Here is a 20397-nt window from a genome sequence, read left to right as displayed (position 1 = left end):
CGCTTAATAAATGCCATTCTTCTTATTATTACCATACAGTACTTATGTACATATAATGATGGCATTTGTTAAACACTTACTATGTGCAAAGCACTGTTCTAAGCGCTGGGGAGGTTATAAGGTGATCAGATTGTCCCCGGGGTGGGGCTCATAGTCTTAATCCCCATTTTACAGATGAGGGAACTGAGGCCCAGAGAAATGAAGTGACTTCCCCAAAGTCACATAGCTGACAGTTGGCCGAGCCGGGATTTGAACCCATGACCTCTGACTTCAAAGCCCGGGCTCTTTCCACTGAGCCACGCTACATATCTGTAATTTATTTATTTATATTAATGTCTGTCTCCCCTTTTAGACTGTAAACTCATTGTGGTCAAGGAATATGCCTGTTTATTGTTGTTTTGTACTCTCCCATGGGCTTAGTATAGCTCTCTGCACATAGTGAGCGCTCAATTAATACTATTGAATGAATGAATGAAATACTATAAAGAAATTAGACTAGAAGCAACTTGAGGGCAGAGATCATGCCTTCCAATCAATCAATCAATCAGTCGTATTTATTGAGCACTTACTGTGTGCAGAGCACTGTACTAAGCGCTTGGGAAGTAGAGAAGCAACGTGGCTCAGTGGAAAGAGCACGGGCTTTGGAGTCAGAGGTCCTCATCCCCCTCTCCATCCCCCTCATCTTACCTCCTTCCCTTCCCCACAGCACCTGTATATATGTATATATGTTTGTACATATTTATTACTCTATTTATTTATTTTACTTGTACATATCTATTCTATTTATTTTATTTTGTTAGTATGTTTGGTTTTGTTCTCTGTCTCCCCCTTCTAGACTGTGAGCCAGTTGTTGGGTAGGGACCGTCTCTATATGTTGCCAACTTGGACTTCCCAAGCGCTTAGTCCAGTGCTCTGCACACAGTAAGCACTCAATAAATACGATTGATGATGAGTCAGAGGTCATGGGTTCGAATCCCAACTCCACCACATGACTGCTGTGTGACCTTAGGCAAGTCACAACTTCTCTGAGCCTCAGTTACCTCATCTATAAAATGGGGATTAAGATTGTGAGCCCCTCATGGGGCAACTTGATCACCTTGTATCCCCCCAGCGCTTAGAACAGTGCTCTGCACATAGTAAGTGCTTAACAAACGCCATCATTATTATTATTATTACAAGTTGGCAATATATAGAGACAGTCCCTACCCAACAGTCTTTTAGACTGTGAGCCCACTGTTGGGTAGGGACTGTCTCTATATGTTGCCAACTTGTACTTCCCAAGAGCTTAGTACAGTGCTCTGCACATAGTAAGCGCTCAATAAATGCGATTGATGATGATGATGATACAGTGCTCTGCACACAGTAAGCGCTCAATAAATACGATTGATGATGAACAGTGGGCTCACAGTCTAGAAAGGGGAGACAGAGAACAAAACCAAACGTATTAACAAAATAAAATAAATAGAATAGATAGGTACAAGTAAAATAAATAAATAAATAGAGTAATACGTTTAATACATTCTCCCAAACCCTCAGTATAGTGCCCAGAGAGAAGACCAGTAGCCGTAGTTTACGGAGATGCAGAAGCCAACCCTCCTGAGAGCGTTTCGAAGTCCGGTTCCTCGTCCCCCGGCCCCTGCTAGGCCCGCCGCCCTGGCCATCCAAACTCCCAGATTCCCAAAATAATTGCGGTTTCTCCCTGGCACATCCCCAAACCGGGAAGAAAATCGTCTCACGATCAGTTGAGGCGGAAATATCGGTTCCTGGGAGGGATCGAACGGGCGGAACTCCGTTTCGTCGTACATCTTGGTGCAGACCTCCAAAAGAAACCAAAGAAAGGCCATTCAGTCGCCATTTTACTGTGAGCGAGATGGGGAAAAGCAGGGAGAGACTGTGGAGAATCAATTAATCAATCAATCAATCGTATTTATATGTTTGTACATATTTATTACTCTATTTATTTTACTTGTACATATCTATCCTATTTATTTTATTTTGTTAGTATGTTTGGTTTTGTTCTCTGTCTCCCCCTTTTAGACTGTGAGCCCACTGTTGGGTAGGGACTGTCTCTATATGTTGCCAATTTGTACTTCCCAAGCGCTTAGTACAGTGCTCTGCACATAGAAAGCGCTCAATAAATACGATTGATGATGATGATTTATTGAGCACTTACTGTGTGCAGAGCACTGGACTAAGCGCTTGGGAAGTCCAAGTTGGCAACAAATAGAGATGGTCCCTACCCAACAGTGGGCTCACAGTCTAGAAGAAGCAGCGTGGCTCAGTGGAAAGGGCAGGAGCTTGGGAGTCAGAGGTCATGGGTTCTAATCCTGGCTCCGCCACTTCTCTGCTGTGTGACTGTGGGCAAGTCACTTCACTTCTCTGGGCCTCAGTGACCTCATCTGGAAAATGGGGATGAAGACTGTGAGCCCCACGTGGGACAACCTGATTACCTTGTAACTATCCCAGCGATTAGAACAGTGCTTGGCACATAGTAATATCATCATCATCATCAATCGTATTTATTGAGCGCTTACTGTGTACAGAGCACTGTACTAAGCGCTCGGGAAGTACAAAGTATAATAATGGCATTTATTAAGCGCTTACTATGTGCAAAGCACTGTTCTAAGCGCTGATAATAATGGCATTTACTAAGTGCTTACTATGTGCAAAGCACTGTTCTAAGCGCTGGGGAGGTTACAAGGTGATCAGGTTGTCCCATGGGGGGCTCACAGTCTTAATCCCCATTCAACAGATGAGGTCACTGAGGCCCAGAGAAGTGAAGTGACTTGCACAAAGTCACACAGCTGACAACTGGCAGAGCCGGGATTTGAACCCATGGCCTCTGACTCCAAAGCCCATGCTCTTTCCATTGAGCCATGCTACTTCTCTAAGCATTTAACAAATGCCATTATTATTATCTTCTAGACTGTGAGCCCGCTGTTGGGTAGGAACCGTCTCTATATGTTGCCAACTTGTACTTCCCAAGCGCTTAGTACAGTGCTCTGCACACAGTAAGCGCTCAATAAATACGATTGAATGAATGAATTATTAGCACAAGGTGCGGGAATACAGGTCCAGAAAAAGGCAGAAGGGCCCATCATGGTGGGAACACAATCATCATCATCATCATCAATCGTATTTATTCCCCCGTATCAATAAATAAATTACGTATATTACGTATAAATAAATCGTATTTATTCCGTATTTATTCGTATTTATTTATTCGTATTTATTTAATCTATCAGTGGTATTTATTGAGCGCTAACTGATGGCTGAACACTGTACTAAGCTCTTGGGAGAGGACAGTATAACAGAGTGGGTAGACTATATCCCTGCCCACAACGAGAAGCAGTGTGACTCAGTAGAAAGAGCCCGGGCTTGGGAGTCAGAGGTCATGGGTTATAATAATAATAATAATAATAATGGCATTTATTAAGCACTTACTATGTGCAAAGCACTGTTCTAAGAGCTGGGGGGGGTTACAAGGTGATCAGGTTGTCCCAAGGAGGGCTCACAGTCTTCATCCCCATTTTACAGATGAGGTAACTGAGGCTTAGGGAAGTTAATTGACTTGCCCAAAGTCACACAGCTGACAATTGGCAGAGCCGGGATTTGAACCCATGACCTCTGACTCCAAAGCCCGGGCTCTTTCCACTGAGCCACGCTGATATCCTGAGCTTACCCTCACTAAGGCTTTGCTGAGTTCAGGGAGGGTGACTTCTAGACTTCTAGACTGTGAGCCTATTGTTTTGGTAGGGATTGTCTCTACCTGTTGCCGAATTGTCCTTTCCAAGCGCTTAGTCCAGTGCTCTGCACACAGTAAGCGCTCAATAAATATGACTGAATGAATGAATGACTGACTGAAAACTACTCCAGTTCATTCATTCATTCAATCGTATTTATTGAGCGCTTACTGTGTGCAGAGCACCGGACTAAGCGCTTGGGAAGTACAAGCAGCGTGGCTCAGGGGAAAGAGCACAGGCTTTGGAGTCAGAGGTTGTGGGTTCAAATCCCGGCTCCACCCTTTTAGACTGTGAGCCCGCTGTTGGGTAGGGACTGTCTCTATATGTTGCCAACTTGTACTTCCCCAGCGCTTAGTACAGTGCTCTGCACACAGTAAGCGCTCAATAAATACGATTGAATGAATGAATGACTTTGGGCAAGTCACTTCACTTCTCTGGGCCTCAGTTCCCTCATCTATAAAATGGGGATGAATCAATCAATCAATCAATTGTATTTATTGAGCGCTTACTGTGTGCAGAGCACTGTACTAAGCGCTTGGGAAATCCAAGTTGGCAACATATAGAGACAGTCCCTACCCAATAGTGGGCTCATCATCATCATCATCATCATCATCATCATCATCATCAATCGTATTTATTGAGCGCTTACTGTGTGCAGAGCACTGTACTAAGCGCTTGGGAAGTCCAAGTTGGCAACATCTAGAGACGGTCCCTACCCAACAGCGGGCTCACAGTCTAAAAGGTGGAGACAGAGAACAAAACCAAACATACTAACAAAATAAAATAAATAGAATAGATATGTACAAGTAAAATAAATAGAGTAACAAATCTGTACAAACATATATCCATATATACAGGTGCTGTGGGGAAGGGAAGGAGGTAAGATGGGGGGATGAAGGGGGGGACGAGGGGGAGACTGTGAGCCCCACGTGGGACAACCTAATTACCTTATATCTCCCCCAGTGCTTAGAACAGTGCTTGGCACATAGTAAGCGCTTAACAAATACCAACATTATTATTATTATTATTACAAGTTGGCAACATATAGAGACGGTCCCTACCCAACAATGGGCTCACAGTCTAGGGGTTGGGGTTTAGGTAGTCGAGGTGCAGTCGATGGAGCTGGATTGGGGTTTGATCTTTTGAACCCAACGCGTGAAAAGCTGAAGTAGCACTTTTTTCTTGGAATGGGATTCAGCTACCGAAAACGTGAATAAATTAGACAATTTATAATCCACTTCTTTTCCCACCCAAATAATCCGATTAAGTTCTATCCCCGACTAATACTCATAATCCTGTTACTTCTTACGGTGCTTACTACATGCTTACTAAAGTGCTTACTAAAGTACTTTGTGAGAAGCAGCGTGGATCAGTGGAAAGAGCCCGGGCTTTAGAGTCAGAGGTCATGGGTTCAAATCCCAGCTCTGCCACTTGTTAGCTGTGTGACTTTGGGCAAGTCACTTCACTTCTCTGGGCCTCAGTGACCTCATCTGTGAAATGGGGATGAAGACTGTGAGCCCCCCGTGGGACAACCTGATCATCTCGTAACCTCCCCAGCTCTTAGAACAGTGCTTTGCACATAGTAAGTGCTTAATAAATGCCATTATTATTATTATTATTCTCTGTGCCTCAGTTCCCTCCTCTGTAAAATGGGGATGAAGACTGTTAGCCCCCCGTGGGACAACCTGATCACCTTGTAACCTCCCCAGTACTTAGAACAGTGCTTTGCACGTAGTAAGCACTTAATAAATGCCATAATTATTATTATGATTATTATTCTCTGTGCCTCAGTTACCTCAACTGGAAAATGGGGGTGAAGACTGTGAGCCCCCCGTGGGACAACCTAATCACCGTGTAACTTCCCCAGCTCTTAGAACAGTGCTTTGCACATAGCACTTAATAAATGCCATCATTATTATTATCCTCTGTGCCTCAGTTACCTCCTCTATAAAAAGGGGATGAAGACTGTGAGCTCCCCGTGGGACAACCTGATCACCTTGTAACCTCCCCAGCACTTAGAACAGTGCTTTGCACATAGTAAGCACTTAATAAATGCCATTATAATAATAATTATTATTATTCTCTGTGCCTCAGTTATCTCATCTGGAAAATGGGGATTAAGACTGTGAGCCCCCCGTGGGACAACCTGATCACCTTGTAACCTCCCCAGCACTTAGAACAGTGCTTTGCACATAGTAAGCGCTTAATAAATGCCATCATTATTATTATTCTCTGTGCCTCAGTTACCTCCTCTGTGAAATGGGGATGAAGACTGTGAGCCCCCCGTGGGACAACCTGATCACCTTGTAACCTCCCCAGGGCTTAGAACAGTGCTTGGCACATAGTAAGTGCTTAATAAATGTCATTATTATTATTATTATTATTATTATTATTATTACTTACTATGTGTCAAGCACTGTTCTAACTGGTGGGGAAAATATAGGGTGATCAGGTCAGATATAGTCCCTGTCCCTCACGGGGCTTACAATCTAAGTAGGAGGGAGAATGGGTATTAAATCCCCATTTTCAGGCTGAGGTAACTGAGGCACAGAGAAGTAAAGCGATTTGCCTGAAGTCACACAGCAGGCTGGCAGAGAAGCAGCACGGCTTAGTGGAAAGAGCCCGGGCCTGGGATGCAGAAGGACCTGGGATCTAATCCCGGCTCCGCCACTTGTCTGCTGTGTGACCTTGGGCGAGTCACTTCGCTTCTCTGGGCCTCAGTCCCCTCATCTGTAAAATGGGGATTAAGAGTACGATTTATTTTACTTGTACATATCTATTCTATTCATTTTATTTTGTTAATATGTTTGGTTTTGTTGTCTGTCTCCCCTTTCTAGACTGTGAGCCGGCTGTTGGGTAGGGACCGTCTCTAGATGTTGCCAACTTGGACTTCCCAAGCGCTTAGTACAGTGCTCTGAACACAGTAAGCGCTCAATAAATATGATTGATTGATTTATTGATTGATTGAGCCTCATATGGGACAAAGACTGTGTCCAACCTGATTAACTTGTATCTACCTCAGAGCTTACAAAAGTGCTTGGCACATAGTAAGAGCTTAACAAGTACCATGATAATAATTATTATTATTGTTATTAGAGCCAGGATGAGAATCCAGGTCCTCTGACTCCCATACTCATGCCCTTTCATATTCCATATTCAATCGTATTTATTGAGCGCTTACTGTGTGCAGAGCACTGTACTAAGCGCTTGGGAAGTACAAGTTGGCAACATATAGAGACGGTCCCTACCCAACAGCAGGCTCACAGTCTAGAAGGCCTTTCTGCTTGCCCTTTCTGCTAAGTATGCTGCTCCCCAAATAGAAGTAAAATCTGGGACTTGATAATAATGATGATTTATTTATTTATTTTATTCGTCCATATGTATTCTATTTATTTTATTTTGTTAATATGTTTTGTTTTGTTGTTCGTCTCCCCCTTCTAGACTGTGAGCCCGCTGTTGGATAGGGACCGTCTCTATATGTTGCCAATTTATACTTCCCAAGCACCTAGTACAGTGCTCTGCACACAGTAAGCGCTCAATAAATACGATTGAATGAATGACGGTAATTGTTAAGCACTTACTATGTGCCAAGCACTGTTCTAAGCGCTGGGGGAGATACAAAGTAATCAGGTTGTCCCACGGGGGGCTCACTGTCTTATTCCCCATTTTACAGATGAGGGAACTGAGGCCCAGAGAAGTGAAGTGACTTGCCCAAAGTCACACAGCTGGTAAGTGGCAGAGCCAGGATTAGAAGAGCAGATTAGAAGGGATGAGAAGGGAGGAGCAGCGTGGCTCAGTGGAAAGAGCCCGGGCTTTGGAGTCAGAGGTCATGGGTTCCAATCCTGACTTCGCCACTTGTCAGCTGTGTGACTTTGGGCAAGTCACTTAACTTTTCTGCACCTCAGTGACCTCATCTGTAAAATGGGGATGAAGACTCTGAGCCTCCCGTGGGACAACCTGATCACCTTGTAACCTCCCCAGTGCCTACAGCAGTGCTTTCCCACTGTTGGGTAGGGACTGTCTCTATATGTTGCCAACTTGTACTTCCCAAGCGCTTAGTACAGTGCTCTGCACAAAGTAAGCGCTCAATAAATACAATTGATTGATTGATTTGCACATAGTAAGCATTTACTAAATGCTATCATTATTATTATTATTAGAACCTTACCCTTAGACTTACCTTTTCCTCCTTCTCCCAGACTGTTTCTTGATCCAAGCAACACTTTCCAGTTCCTTGCATTTGACAGACCGTGGATTTCTAAGGAAAGAACAGCCCTGAGGTGAAATAGCTTGTAGTCGAACGATGGTATTTATCGAGCACTTACTGTACGCAGAGCACTGTGCTAAGCTCTTGGGAGAGCCCAGTACAACAGGGTTGGTACACATACTCCCTCCCCACAACGGGTTCAAAGTCTGGAGGGCATAGAATTATAGTGAATTGTAGAGAATTTTAATGTAACATTGTCCTCTCACGCATATAGGGAATGTGTTGAATATTTAAAACAAGAACTGAAATTAATTTTACGCAACCATTCGCTAACGACGTTCTTCAATTGTAAGAAATTATTGTTAATCGATTGAGTCACTTTCAGAATGAGGACGGGGCTCAGTAATCTCTCTCCTACCATTCCTCCCCAAACTCCAAACCCGCTTTTCAAATTCCTCTCCTCTCATTTTCTCCTGGACCCCTCCAATCTGGCTTCCGTCCCCTCCGCTCCACAGAAGCCGCCCTCTCGGGGGTCACCGGCAATCTCCTTCTTGCCAAATCCGACGGCCTCTACTCCATCCTCCTCCTCCTCCTCCTCCTCATCATCAATCGTATTTATTGAGCGCTTACTATTTGCAGAGCACTGTACTAAGCGCTTGGGAAGTACAAATTGGCTACATCTAGAGACAGTCCCTACCCAACAGTGGGCTCACAGTCTAAAAGGGGGAGACAGAGAACAAAACCAAACATACTAACAAAATAAAATAAATAGAATAGATATGTACAAGTAAAATAAATAAATAAATAAATAGAGTAATAAATATGTACAAACATATATGCATATATACAGGTGGATATATATATATATATATATATATGTATATACAGGAGGATATATATATCCTCGACCTCTCAGCTGCCTTCGACCCTTCTCCTGCAGAAGTTATCCAACCTCAGCTACGCTGATTCTGTCCTTTCCTGGTTCTCCTCTTATCTCTCTGGCCATTCAGTCTCAGTCTCCTTTGTGGGCTCCTCCTCTGCCTTCACCCCCTAATGTGGGGGTCCCTCAAGGTTCAGTTTTGGATCCCCTTCTATTCTCCCTCTACACCCACTCCCTTGGAGAATTCATTCCTCTTAATGCAAATGACACCCAAATCTACTTCTCCTCCCCTGATCTCTCTCCCTCTCTCCAGGCTCACATTCATTCATTCATGCATTCAATAGTATTTATTGAGCACTTACTGTGTGCAGAGCACTGTACTAAAGCGCTTGGGAAGTACAAGTTGGCAACATATAGAGACAGTCCCTACCCAACGACGGGCTCACAGTCTAGAAAGGGGAGATGGACAAGAAAACAAAACACGTGGACAGGTGTCATCAAACTAAATAGAAACAAAGCACATCATTAACAAAATAGAATAGTAAATCTGTACAAGTAAAATAGAGTAATAAATCTGTACAAACACATATATAGGTGTTGTGGGGAGGGGAAGGAGGTAGGGCGGGGGGATGGGGAGGAGGAGAGGAAAAAGGGGGCTCAGTGTGGGAAGGCCTCCTGGAGGAGGGGAGCTCTCAGTAGGGCTTTGAAGGGAGGAAGAGAGCGAGCTTGGCGGATGTGCAGAGGGACTGTGAGCCCACTTTTGGGTAGGGACCGTCTCTATATGTTGCCACCTTGTACTTCCCAAGCGCTTAGTACAGTGCTCTGCACACAGTAAGCACTCAATAAATACGATTGATTGATTGATTTCGGACCAGGGGGAGGACGTGGGCCGGGGGTCGACGGTGGGACAGGCGAGACAGAGGCCCAGTGAGGAGGTGAGTGGCAGCAGAGGAGCAGAGGGTGCAGGCTGGGCTGGAGAAGGACAGAAGGGAGTTGATGGATGGACAGCCTTGAAGCCGAGAGTGAGGAGTTTTTGCTTGATGTGTAGGTTGACTGGCCTCCTGCCTTCAGGACAGCTCTACTTGGATGTCCTCCCATCACCTCAAACTTCTGTTTTGGACAGATCTCCTTACCTTCCCACCTAAACCCTGTTCCCTCCCTGACTTTCCCGTCACTGTAGACGGCCCCGCCATCCTTCCCATCTCACAAGCCCGTAACCTTGGCGTTATCCTTGACTCCTCTCTCTCATTCAGCCCACGTATTCAATCCATCACTAAATCCTGTCAGTTCCACCTTCACAACATCGCTTAAATCTGTCCTTTCCTCCCCATCCAAACTATCGCATTAATACGTCGCTCATCCTATCCCGCCTAGAGTACTGCATCAGCCTGCTTGCCGACTTTCCAACCTCTCCCGTCTCCAGTCCGTACTTCACTCCTTTGCCTGGATAATTTTTCTACGGAAAAGTTCAGGACGTGTCACCCCCCCTCCTCAAAAATCTCCAGTGGTGGCCCATCTACCTCCGTAGCAAAGAAAAACTCTTCACCATTGGCTTTAAAGCTGTCCATCATCTTGTCCCCTCTTTCCTCACCTCCCTTCTCTCCTTCTCCACCCCAGCCCGCACCCTCCGCTCCTCTAGTGCCACTAACTTCCTCAGTGGGCCTCATTCTCACCTGTCCCGCTGTCGGTCCCCGGCCCATGTCCCACCTGTGGCCTGGAATGCCTTCCCTCCTCTAATCCCACAGACAAACACTCTTCCCTGCTTCAAAGCCTTACTGAAGGCCCATCTCCTCCAAGAGGCCTTCCCAGACTAAACCCCACTTTTCCTCATCTCCCACTCCCTTCTGCGTCACCCTAACCGGCTCCCTTTGCTCTTCCCACCCCGTCCCAGCCCGACAGCACTTGTGTCCATATCTGTAAGTTATTTATTTCTATTAATGTCTGTCTCCCCCTCTAGACTGTAAGCTCACTGTGGGCAGGGAATGTATCAGTTTCCTGTCCTATTGTCATTCATTCATTCATTCAGTTGTACTTATTGAGCGCTTACTGTGTGCAGAGCACTGTACTAAGCACTGGGGAGAGGACAGCACAACAATCGACAGACGCATTCCCCGCCCACAACGATCTTGCAATCTTACACCCTCTTCCAAGCCCTAAGTAATAATAATAATGATAGCATTCATTAAGCGCTTACTATGTGCGAAGCACTGTTCTAAGCGCTGGGGGGGATACAAGGTGATCAGGTTGTCCCACGTGGGGCTCCCAGTCTTCATCCCCATTTTACAGAGGAGGGAACTGAGGCCCAGAGAAGTAAAGTGACTCACCCAGAGTCACACAGCTGACAATTGGCAGAGCTGGGATTCGAACCCATGACCTCTGACTCCAAAGCCCGGGCTCTTTCCACTGAGCCACGCTGCTTCTCAGCGCTCTGCACACAGTAAGCGCTCAATAAGTACAATTGAATGAATTGAGCGGATGAATGTAGACACGCTCCCTGCCTCCAGGAAGCTCACAGTCTCCCTTTTATCAGGACACAGGCTGGAGAGTAGCAGAAATTTGATAAGATTGTGAGCCCGCTGTTGGGTAGGGACCGTCTCTAGATGTTGCCAACTTGGACTTCCCAAGCGCTTAGTACAGTGCTCTGCACACAGAAAGCACTCAATAAATACGATTGAATGAATGGGAGGGAGACGATAGTATTTTGGTCAAAATCCCGGTGGGTTTCTCCTGTCCCGGCCCGCTCTAGGATGTTCCCTAACGACTCACCTTACAGAAAGTCTTGCCGCTTTCCACGATTGGCCGATATCCAGTACAACGGCACAGATTTCCTGAAGGAGGAGGAGGAGATTCATTCAGTCATTATTTACTGAGCGCTTACAGTGTGCCGAGCAACGTGCTAAGCGCTTGGGAGAGTACAATATAAGAGATGATCATTAGCGGGTGTCCGATTCTGCGCTCCAGACCCCTGCTCTGCTCTGCTCTGGAAAATGAGGATGAAGATTGTGAGCCCCATGTGGGACGGGGACTGAGTTCAACCTGATTAGCTTGGATCTCCCCCAGTGCTTAGAACAGTGCCTGACTCATAGTAAGCGCTTAATTAATACTATTAAAAAAAAATTGCCTGAATGGCCTTGTGGAAGTCACTTAACCTCTCTGTGTTCCAATTTCTTCCATCAATCAATCACATTTATTGAGAACTTGCTGTGAGCAGAGCACTGTACTAAGTGCTTGGGGAAGTACAATATAACAATATAACAGATGAATTCCCTGCCCACAGTGAGCTTACAGTCTTCCATGGTAAAATGGAAATAAAATAACTATTCAGAGAAGCTAAGAGAAGGTAAGTGACTTGCCCAAGGTCACACAGCAGACGTGTGGCGGAGTCAGGATTCGAACCCATGACCTCTGACTCCAAAGCCCGGGCTCTTTCCACTGAGCCATGCTGCTTCTCATTATATTATATTATATTATATTATATATTATATTATATTAATTATATCAATTATATTATATTAATTATATTATATTTTATATTATATTATATTAATTATATTACATTACATCATATTATATTATACTGTATATTATATTATTGTATATTATATTATATTATATTGTATTATTCTATATTATATTATATCATGCTATATTATATTATATATTATATTATATATTATAATTATATTACATTATAATATAATAATACTAATGATGACATTTGTTAAGCACTTACTATGTGCCAAGCACTGTTCTAAGCACTGGGGGGGTACAAGGTAATCGGGTTGTTCCATGTGGGGCTCACAGGCTTCATCCCCATTTTACAGATGAGGAAACTGAGGCTCAGAGAAGTGAAGTGACTTGCCCAAAGTCACACAGCAGACAAGTGGCGGGGCCGGGATTAGAACCCACGACCTCTGACTCCCAAGGCCGGGCTCTTTCCACTGAGCCATGCTGCTTCACTTACTATGTGTCAAGCACTGTTCATTCATTCATTCATTCAATCATATTTATTGAGCGCTTACTGTGTGCAGAGCACTGTACTAAGCGCTTGGAAAGTACAGGTTCTAAGATAGCTACAAGGTTTTCTATTTGGAAACAGTCACTGTCCCACCTGGGGCTCACAGTCTGATGGGGAGGGAGAACAGGCATTGGAACCCCATTTTACAGAAGAGGAAACTGAGGTCTAGAAAAGAGAAGTGGCTCGCATTAGATCATACAGCAAGTAAGCGGAAGATCGGGATTTAGAACCCAAGTCCTCTGCCTCCCAGCCCTGTAATCTTTCCAGAGGGAGATTTTTGTGGTCTAGTTTGTACGTATTTATTTTACTTATTTTATTAATATGCTTTGTTTTGTTGTCTGTCTCCCCCTTCTCGACTGTGAGCCCGCTGTTGGGTAGGGACTGTCTCTAGATGTTGCCAACTTGGACTTCCCAAGCGCTTAGTACAGTGCTCTGCACACAGTAAGCGCTTAGTACAGTGCTCTGCACACAGTAAGCGCTCAATAAATACGTTTGATTGATAGAGGATTGTACATATTTATTCTACTTTGTACATATTTATTCTACTTATTTTATTTTATTAATATGCTTTGTTTTGTTTGTCTCCCCCTTCTAGACTGTGAGCCCGCTGTTGGGTAGGGACTGTCTCTATATGTTGCCAACTTGGACTTCCCAAGCGCTTAGTACAGTGCTCTGTACACAGTAAGTGCTCAATAAATACGATTGATTGATAGAGGATTGTACACATTTATTCTACTTTGTACATACTTATTCTACTTATTTTATTTTGTTAATATGTTTTGTTTTGTTCTCTGTCTCCCCCTTCTAGACTGTGAGCCCACTGTTGGGTAGGGACTGTCTCTAGATGTTGCCAACTTGTACTTCCCAAGTGCTTAGTACAGTGCTCTGCACACAGTAAGCGCTCAATAAATACGATTGATTGATTGATAGAGGATTGTACATATTTATTCTACTTTGTACATATTTATTCTACTTATTTTATTTTGTTAATATGTTTTGTTTTGTTGTCTGTCTCCCCCTTCTAGACTGTGAGCCCACTGTTGGGTAGGGGCCGTCTCTATATGTTGCCAACTTGGACTTCCCACGTGCTTAGTCCAGTGCTCTGCACGCAGTAAGCGCTCAATAAATACGACTGAATGAATGATTCGGTTTGCCAGTTGGATGGAAACCTACCTCCCAGGGCTTCCATCACCTGGTCCTCGGAGGGCTCAGGGTGATTCCTCAGGAGGGTGTAGATGGACATGACCATCCCGGGGCTGCAGAATCCGCACTGGGTGCCGTGGCACTTGGCCAACCTCTCCTGGAAGAAATGACAATAATAAATAGTAAATCTGTACAAATATATACACAAGCACTGTGGGGAGGGGAAGGAGGAGGAGAGGAAAAAGGGGGCTCAGTCTGGGAAGGCCTCCTGGAGGAGGTGAGCTCTCCGTGGGGCTTTGAAGGGAGGAAGAGAGCGAGCTTGGCGGATGTGTGGAGGGAGGGAATTCCGGGCCAGGGGAAGGACGTGGAATGGGGGTCGACGACAGCGGGATGGGCGAGAAGAAGGCCCAGTGAGGAGGTGAGCGGCAGCAGAGGAGCGGAGGGTGCGGGCTGCGATGGAGAAGGACAGAAGGGAGGTGAGGGAGGAGAGGGTGAGGTGATGGACAGCTTGGAAGCCGAGAGTGAGGAGTTTTTGCTTGATTGGTAGGTTGACAGGCAGCCACTGGAGATTTATGAGGAAGGGAGTGACATGTCCACAGCATTTCTGGACAAGGATAATCCGGGCAGCAGAGTGAAGTATAACATGAAGCGGGGAGAGACAGGAGGATGGGAGATCGGAGAGGAGGCCGACACGGTAATCCAGTCGGGATAGGATGAGAGATTGAACCGGCAAGCTTCACCTCTTTGTTCCTCAGTTCCCTCCTCTCATCATCGTCATCATCATTATGGCATTTATTAAGCGCTTACTATGTGCAAAGCACTGTTCTAAGCGCTGGGGAGGTTACAAGGTAATCAGGCTCACAGTCTTAATCCCCACTTTCCAGATGAGGTACCTGAGGCACAGAGAAGTGAAGTGACTTGCCCAAAGTCACACAGCTGACAATTGGCAGAGTGGGGATTTGAACCCATGACCTCTGACTCCAAAGCCCGAGCTCTTTCCACTGAGCCACGTGGGGATAAGAGTGTGAGCCTCATATGGGACAGGGATTGGGTCCAACCTGCCACGCTTAGAACGGTGCCTGGCATATAGTAAGCGTTTACTAAAACCCACAATTATTATGATTAAATCCCCATTTCTAGACTGTGAGCCCACTGTTGGGTAGGGACCGTCTCTAGATGTTGCCAACTTGTACTTCCCAAGCGCTTAGTACAGTGCTCTGCACACAGTAAGCGCTCAATAAATACGATTGATTGATTGATTGATTGATTTGCAGATTTTATTATGTTAATATGTTTTGTTTTGTTGTCTGTCTCCCCGTTCTAGACTGTGAGCCCGCTGTTAGGTAGGGACCGTCTCTATATGTTGCCAACTTGGACTTCCCAAGCGCTTAGTCCAGTGCTCTGCACACAGTAAATGCTCAATAAATATGATTGATGATGATGATGATGATAAATACGATTGAATGAAGGAACGAATGTGGTAACTGAGGCACAGAAAAATTAAATGACTTCTGCCCACACTGGGCTTACAGTCTAGAAGGGGGGGAGACAGACATTAAAACAAGTAAAAAGGCATCAGTATAAATAAATAGAATTATAGATATATACTTAAGTGCTGTGGGGTGGGGGGGAAGCAAATAATAATAATAATAATAGCATTTGTTAAGTGCTTACTATGTGCAAAGCACTGTTCTAAGCGCTGAGGAGGTTACAAGGTGATCAGGTTGTCCCACAGTGGGCTCACAGTTTTAATCCCCATTTTCCAGATGAGGTCACCGAGGCCCAGAGAAGTGAAGTGACCTGCCCAAAGTCACACAGCTGACAATTGGTGGAGCCGGAATTCGAACCCATGACCTCTGACTCCAAAGCCTGGGCTCTTTCCACTGGGCCACGCTGCTTCTCTGTTAAGGGCTTTCATTCATTCATTCATTCATTCATTCATTCACTCAATCGTATTTATTGAGCGCTTACTGTGTGCAGAGCACTGGACTAAGCGCTTGGGAAGGACAAGTTGGCAACATCTCCTTCCTCTCCCCCATCTCCCCGGGGCCCGAGGCCTCTGCGCAGCCTCTTCATTCATTCATTCATTCATTCATTCATTCACTCATTCAATCGTATTACTATGTGCCAAGCACTGTTCTTAGCACTGGGGGAGATACAAGGTGATTAGGTTGTCCCACTCGGGGCTCCCAGTCTTCATCCCCATTTTCCAGACGAGGGAACTGAGGCCCAGAGAAGTGAAGTGACTTGGCTAAAGTCACACAGCAGACAAGTGGCGGAGCAGCGATTAGAACCCACGTCCTCATCCCCATTTTCCAGATGAGGGAATGGAGGCCCAGGGCAGTGAAGTGACTTGCCCAAAGTCACACAGCAGACAAGTGGCGGAGCAGGGATTAGAACCCACGTCCTCAGACTTCCAGTTCTTTTAGACTGTGAGCCCACTGTTGTGTAGGGACTGTCTATGTTGCCAACTTGTACTTCCCAAGCGCTTAGTACAGTGCTCTGCACACAGTAAGCGCTCAATAAATACGATTGATGATGATGATGATGATATGTTGCCAACTTGTACTTCCCAAGCGCTTAGTACAGTGCTCTGCACCCAGTAAACGCTCAATAAATAAGATTGATGATGATGATGATGATATGTTGCCAACTTGTACTTCCCAAGCGCTTAGTACAGTGCTCTGCACCCAGTAAACGCTCAATAAATAAGATTGATGATGATGATGATGATATGTTGCCAACTTGTACTTCCCAAGCGCTTAGTACAGTGCTCTGCACCCAGTAAACGCTCAATAAATACGATTGATGATGATGATGATGATATGTTGCCAACTTGTACTTCCCGAGCGCTTAGTACAGTGCTCTGCACACAGTAAGCGCTCAATAAATACGATTGATTGATTGATTGATCTCCACTGAGCCACACTGCGTCTTGTGAATAAAGGGAGGCAGTCAGGGTGACGCAAACGGGAATAGTTGGCCCGATTCCCGACCACCAAGGAGCTTCCAAAAGGTAAAAATATTGGATTTGGGGCCTCTCGGCGGTGGGCTCTCACCTGGACGGGGTGGATCTTGGTCCTGACGCTTCCGAGGCCTTCCACCGTGGTGATGGCCGCCCCCCGCGCCGAGCAGACGGACATGAGGCACGCCGTGGCCGGCCAGTGGCTACCTCGGTGGGACGCCATTTGGTGAAGAAACAATCGGTGATGTTCCCGTACTGAAATTCCCTAGAGAGGCTAACCGATCCATCTTATTGATGGAGCGCTTACTGGATAAACGCTCTGTGGGCAGGGTTCAAGGCCCTACTGAGAGCTCACCTCCTCCAGGAGGCCTTCCCAGACTGAGCCCTTTCCTTCCTCTCCCTCTCCATCTCCCCCATCTTACCTCCTTCCCTTCCCCACAGCACCTGTATATATGTATATATGTTTGTACATATTTATTACTCTATTTATTTATTTATTTTACTTGTACATAGCTATTCTATTTATTTTATTTTGTTAGTCTGTTTGGTTTTGTTCTCTGTCTCCCCCTTTTAGACTGTGAGCCCACTGTTGGGTAGGGACCGTCTCTAGATGTTGCCAATTTGTACTTCCCAAGTGCTTAGTACAGTGCTCTGCACATAGTAAGCGCTTAATAAATGCGATTGATGATGATGATGATGATGATGCATATATGTCTGTACATATTACTCTATTTATTTTACTTGTACATATCTATTCTATTTATTTTATTTTGTTAGTGTGTTTGGTTTTGTTCTCTGTCTCCCCCTTTTAGACTGTGAGCCCACTGTTGGGTAGGGACTGTCTCTATATGTTGCCAACTTGTACTTCCCAAGCGCTTAGTACAGTGCTCTGCACACAGTAAGCGCTCAATAAATACGGTTGATTGATTCATGCCCTGGGCTTCACTTGCTTTTTTATGGCGCTTGTTAAGCGTTTAATAAGTGCCAAGCCCTGTTCTAAGCGCTGGGTAGATCAGGTTGGACACAGTCCCTGTCCCACATGGGACTTACAGTCTAAATGATAATGATGGCATTTATTAAGTGCTTACTATGTGCAAAGCACTGTTCTAAGCCCTGGGGAGGTTATAAGGGGATCAGGATGTCCCACTGGGGGTTCACAGTCTTCATCTCCATTTTACAGAGGAGGTAACTGAGGTACAGAGAATAATAACAATAATGGCATTTATTAAGTACTTACTATGGGCAAAGCACTGTTCTAAGCACCGGGGAGGTTACAAGGGGATCAGGTTGTCCCCCGGGGGTCTCACAGTCTTCATCCCCATTTTACAGAGGAGATAACTGAGGCACAGAGAATAACAAAAATAATAATGACGGCATTTATTAAGTGCTTACTGTGTGCAAAGCACCGTCCTAAGCGCTGGGGAGGTACAAGGTGATCAGGTTGTCCCACGGGGGGCTCACAGTCTTCATCCCCATTTTTTACAGATGAGGTCACTGAGGCCCAGAGAAGGGAAGTGACTTGCCCAAAGTCACGCAGTGGACAATTGGCGGAGCTGGGATTTGAAACCATGGCCTCTGACTCCAAATGATGATGATGATGATGGCATTTATTAAGTGCTTACTATGTGCCAAGCATTGTCCTAAGCGCTGGGGAGGTACAAGGTGATCAGCTTGTCCCACGGGGGGCTCACAGTCTTCATCCCCGTTTTTTACAGATGAGGTCACTGAGGCCCAGAGAAGTGAAATGACATGCCCAAAGTCACACAGCAGACAATTGGCGGAGCTGGGATTTGAACCCATGGCCTCTGACTCCAAAGCCCGGGCTCTTTCTACTGAGCCACGCTGCTTCTCTAGAAAAGTTAATCAGACTGGACCCAGTCCCCCATGAGGCCCCCAGTCTTAACCCCCATTTTCTAGAAGAGGTCACTGAGGCCCAGAGAAGCTAGGTGACTTGTCCAAGGTCACGCGACAGACAAGTGGGATTAGAACCCAGGTCCTTCTGACTCCCGGGACTGGGAGCGATCCACTAGGCCGCCTTGCTTCTCTCTCTTAAAGGTTCCCTTGCGATGGGCCTGGAATGGCCTCCCTCTGCCCATCCGCCAAGCTCGCTCTCTTCCTCCCTTCAAGGCCCTACTGAGAGCTCACCTCCTCCAGGAGGCCTTCCCAGACTGAGCCCCTTCCTTCCTTTCCCCCTCGTCCCCCTCTCCATCCCCCCATCTTACCTCCTTCCCTTCCCCACAGCACCCGTATATATGGATATATGCTTGTACATATTTAATACTATATTTATTTATTTATTTTAACTTATAATAATAATAATAATGGCATTTATTAAGCGCTTACTATGTGCAAAGCACTGTTCTAAGCGCTGAATACATATCTGTTCTATTTATTTTATTTTGTTAGTATGTTTGGTTTTGTTCTCTGTCTCCCCCTTCTAGACTGTGAGCCCACTGTTGGGTAGGGACCGTCTCTATATGTTGCCAACTTGGACTTCCCAAGCGCTTAGTCCAGTGCTCTGCACACAGTAAGCGCTCAATAAACACGATTGATTGATTGATTGATGGGAGCCGATCGAAAGGATACCGGATCTTCTTGGTGTCGGGATAGTATCTGGACACCATGACGGTGCAGGCTCCGCATCCTCCGCTCCCGCAGCCGTATTTGGTTCCCGGGAGGCGGACTGAGAGCGAGAGGAGTCAAGGAGGAGGTCACCGTACGTGGCGCTCAACAAATCCGGGTCACTGACTCAGACACCCCTGAGCAGCGAGCGTTGGCCTTTCGTTTCCTTCAATCGATAATAATAATAATAATAATGATGGTATTTGTTAAGCGCTTACTCTGTGCAAAGCACTGTTCTAAGCGCTGGGGAGGATACAAGGTGATCAGGTTGTCCCACGGGGGGCTCACAGTCTTAATCCCCATTCTACAGATGAGGTGACTGAGGCACAGAGAAGTTAAGTGGCTTGCCCAAGGTCACACAGCTGACAAGTGGCGGAGCCGGGATTTGAACCCATGACCTTGGACTCCCAAGCCTGCATTCTTTCCACTGAGCCTGAGCACTTACCAGGTGTCCAGCACTGAGATAAACGCTGGAGGATAATAATAATAATAATAATAATAATGATAATCAGGTTGGACACAGTCCCTGTCCCACATGGGACTTTCAGTCTTAATAACAATGATGGCATTTATTAAGCACTTACTATGTGCAAAGCACTGTTCTAAGCGCTGAGGAGGTTACAAGGTGATCAGGTTGTCCCACGGGGGGCTCACAGTCTTAATCCCCATTTTACAGATGAGATAACTGAGGCGCAGAGAAGTGAAGTTAATAATAATAATAATAATGAAGCAGCGTGGCTCAGTGGAAAGAGCCCGGGCTTTGGAGTCAGAGATCATGGGTTCAAATCCCGGCTCTGCCAATTGCCAGCTGGGTGACTT

General features: G+C 45.6%; 1 protein-coding gene across 1 annotated transcript in view; it reads right to left on the bottom strand.

Annotated features, from left to right (window-relative positions):
- AOX1 (aldehyde oxidase 1) overlaps positions 1-20397 on the bottom strand; it is a 153648-nt gene that overhangs the window by 107914 nt on the left and 25337 nt on the right. The window contains exons 3-8 of the mRNA XM_038749208.1: positions 19543-19639; positions 17051-17159; positions 14022-14148; positions 11597-11658; positions 7924-8001; positions 1737-1817 (exon numbers count right to left, since the gene is read on the bottom strand). Of these exons, the coding sequence (XP_038605136.1) occupies positions 1737-1817; positions 7924-8001; positions 11597-11658; positions 14022-14148; positions 17051-17159; positions 19543-19639 (554 nt within the window). The remainder of the gene's footprint in view (positions 1-1736; positions 1818-7923; positions 8002-11596; positions 11659-14021; positions 14149-17050; positions 17160-19542; positions 19640-20397) is intronic.

This window comes from Tachyglossus aculeatus, chromosome 7, assembly GCF_015852505.1.
Source record: "Tachyglossus aculeatus isolate mTacAcu1 chromosome 7, mTacAcu1.pri, whole genome shotgun sequence".
Classification (NCBI taxonomy): Eukaryota; Metazoa; Chordata; class Mammalia; order Monotremata; family Tachyglossidae; genus Tachyglossus; species Tachyglossus aculeatus.
This window is presented reverse-complemented; position numbering and strand designations above follow the sequence as displayed.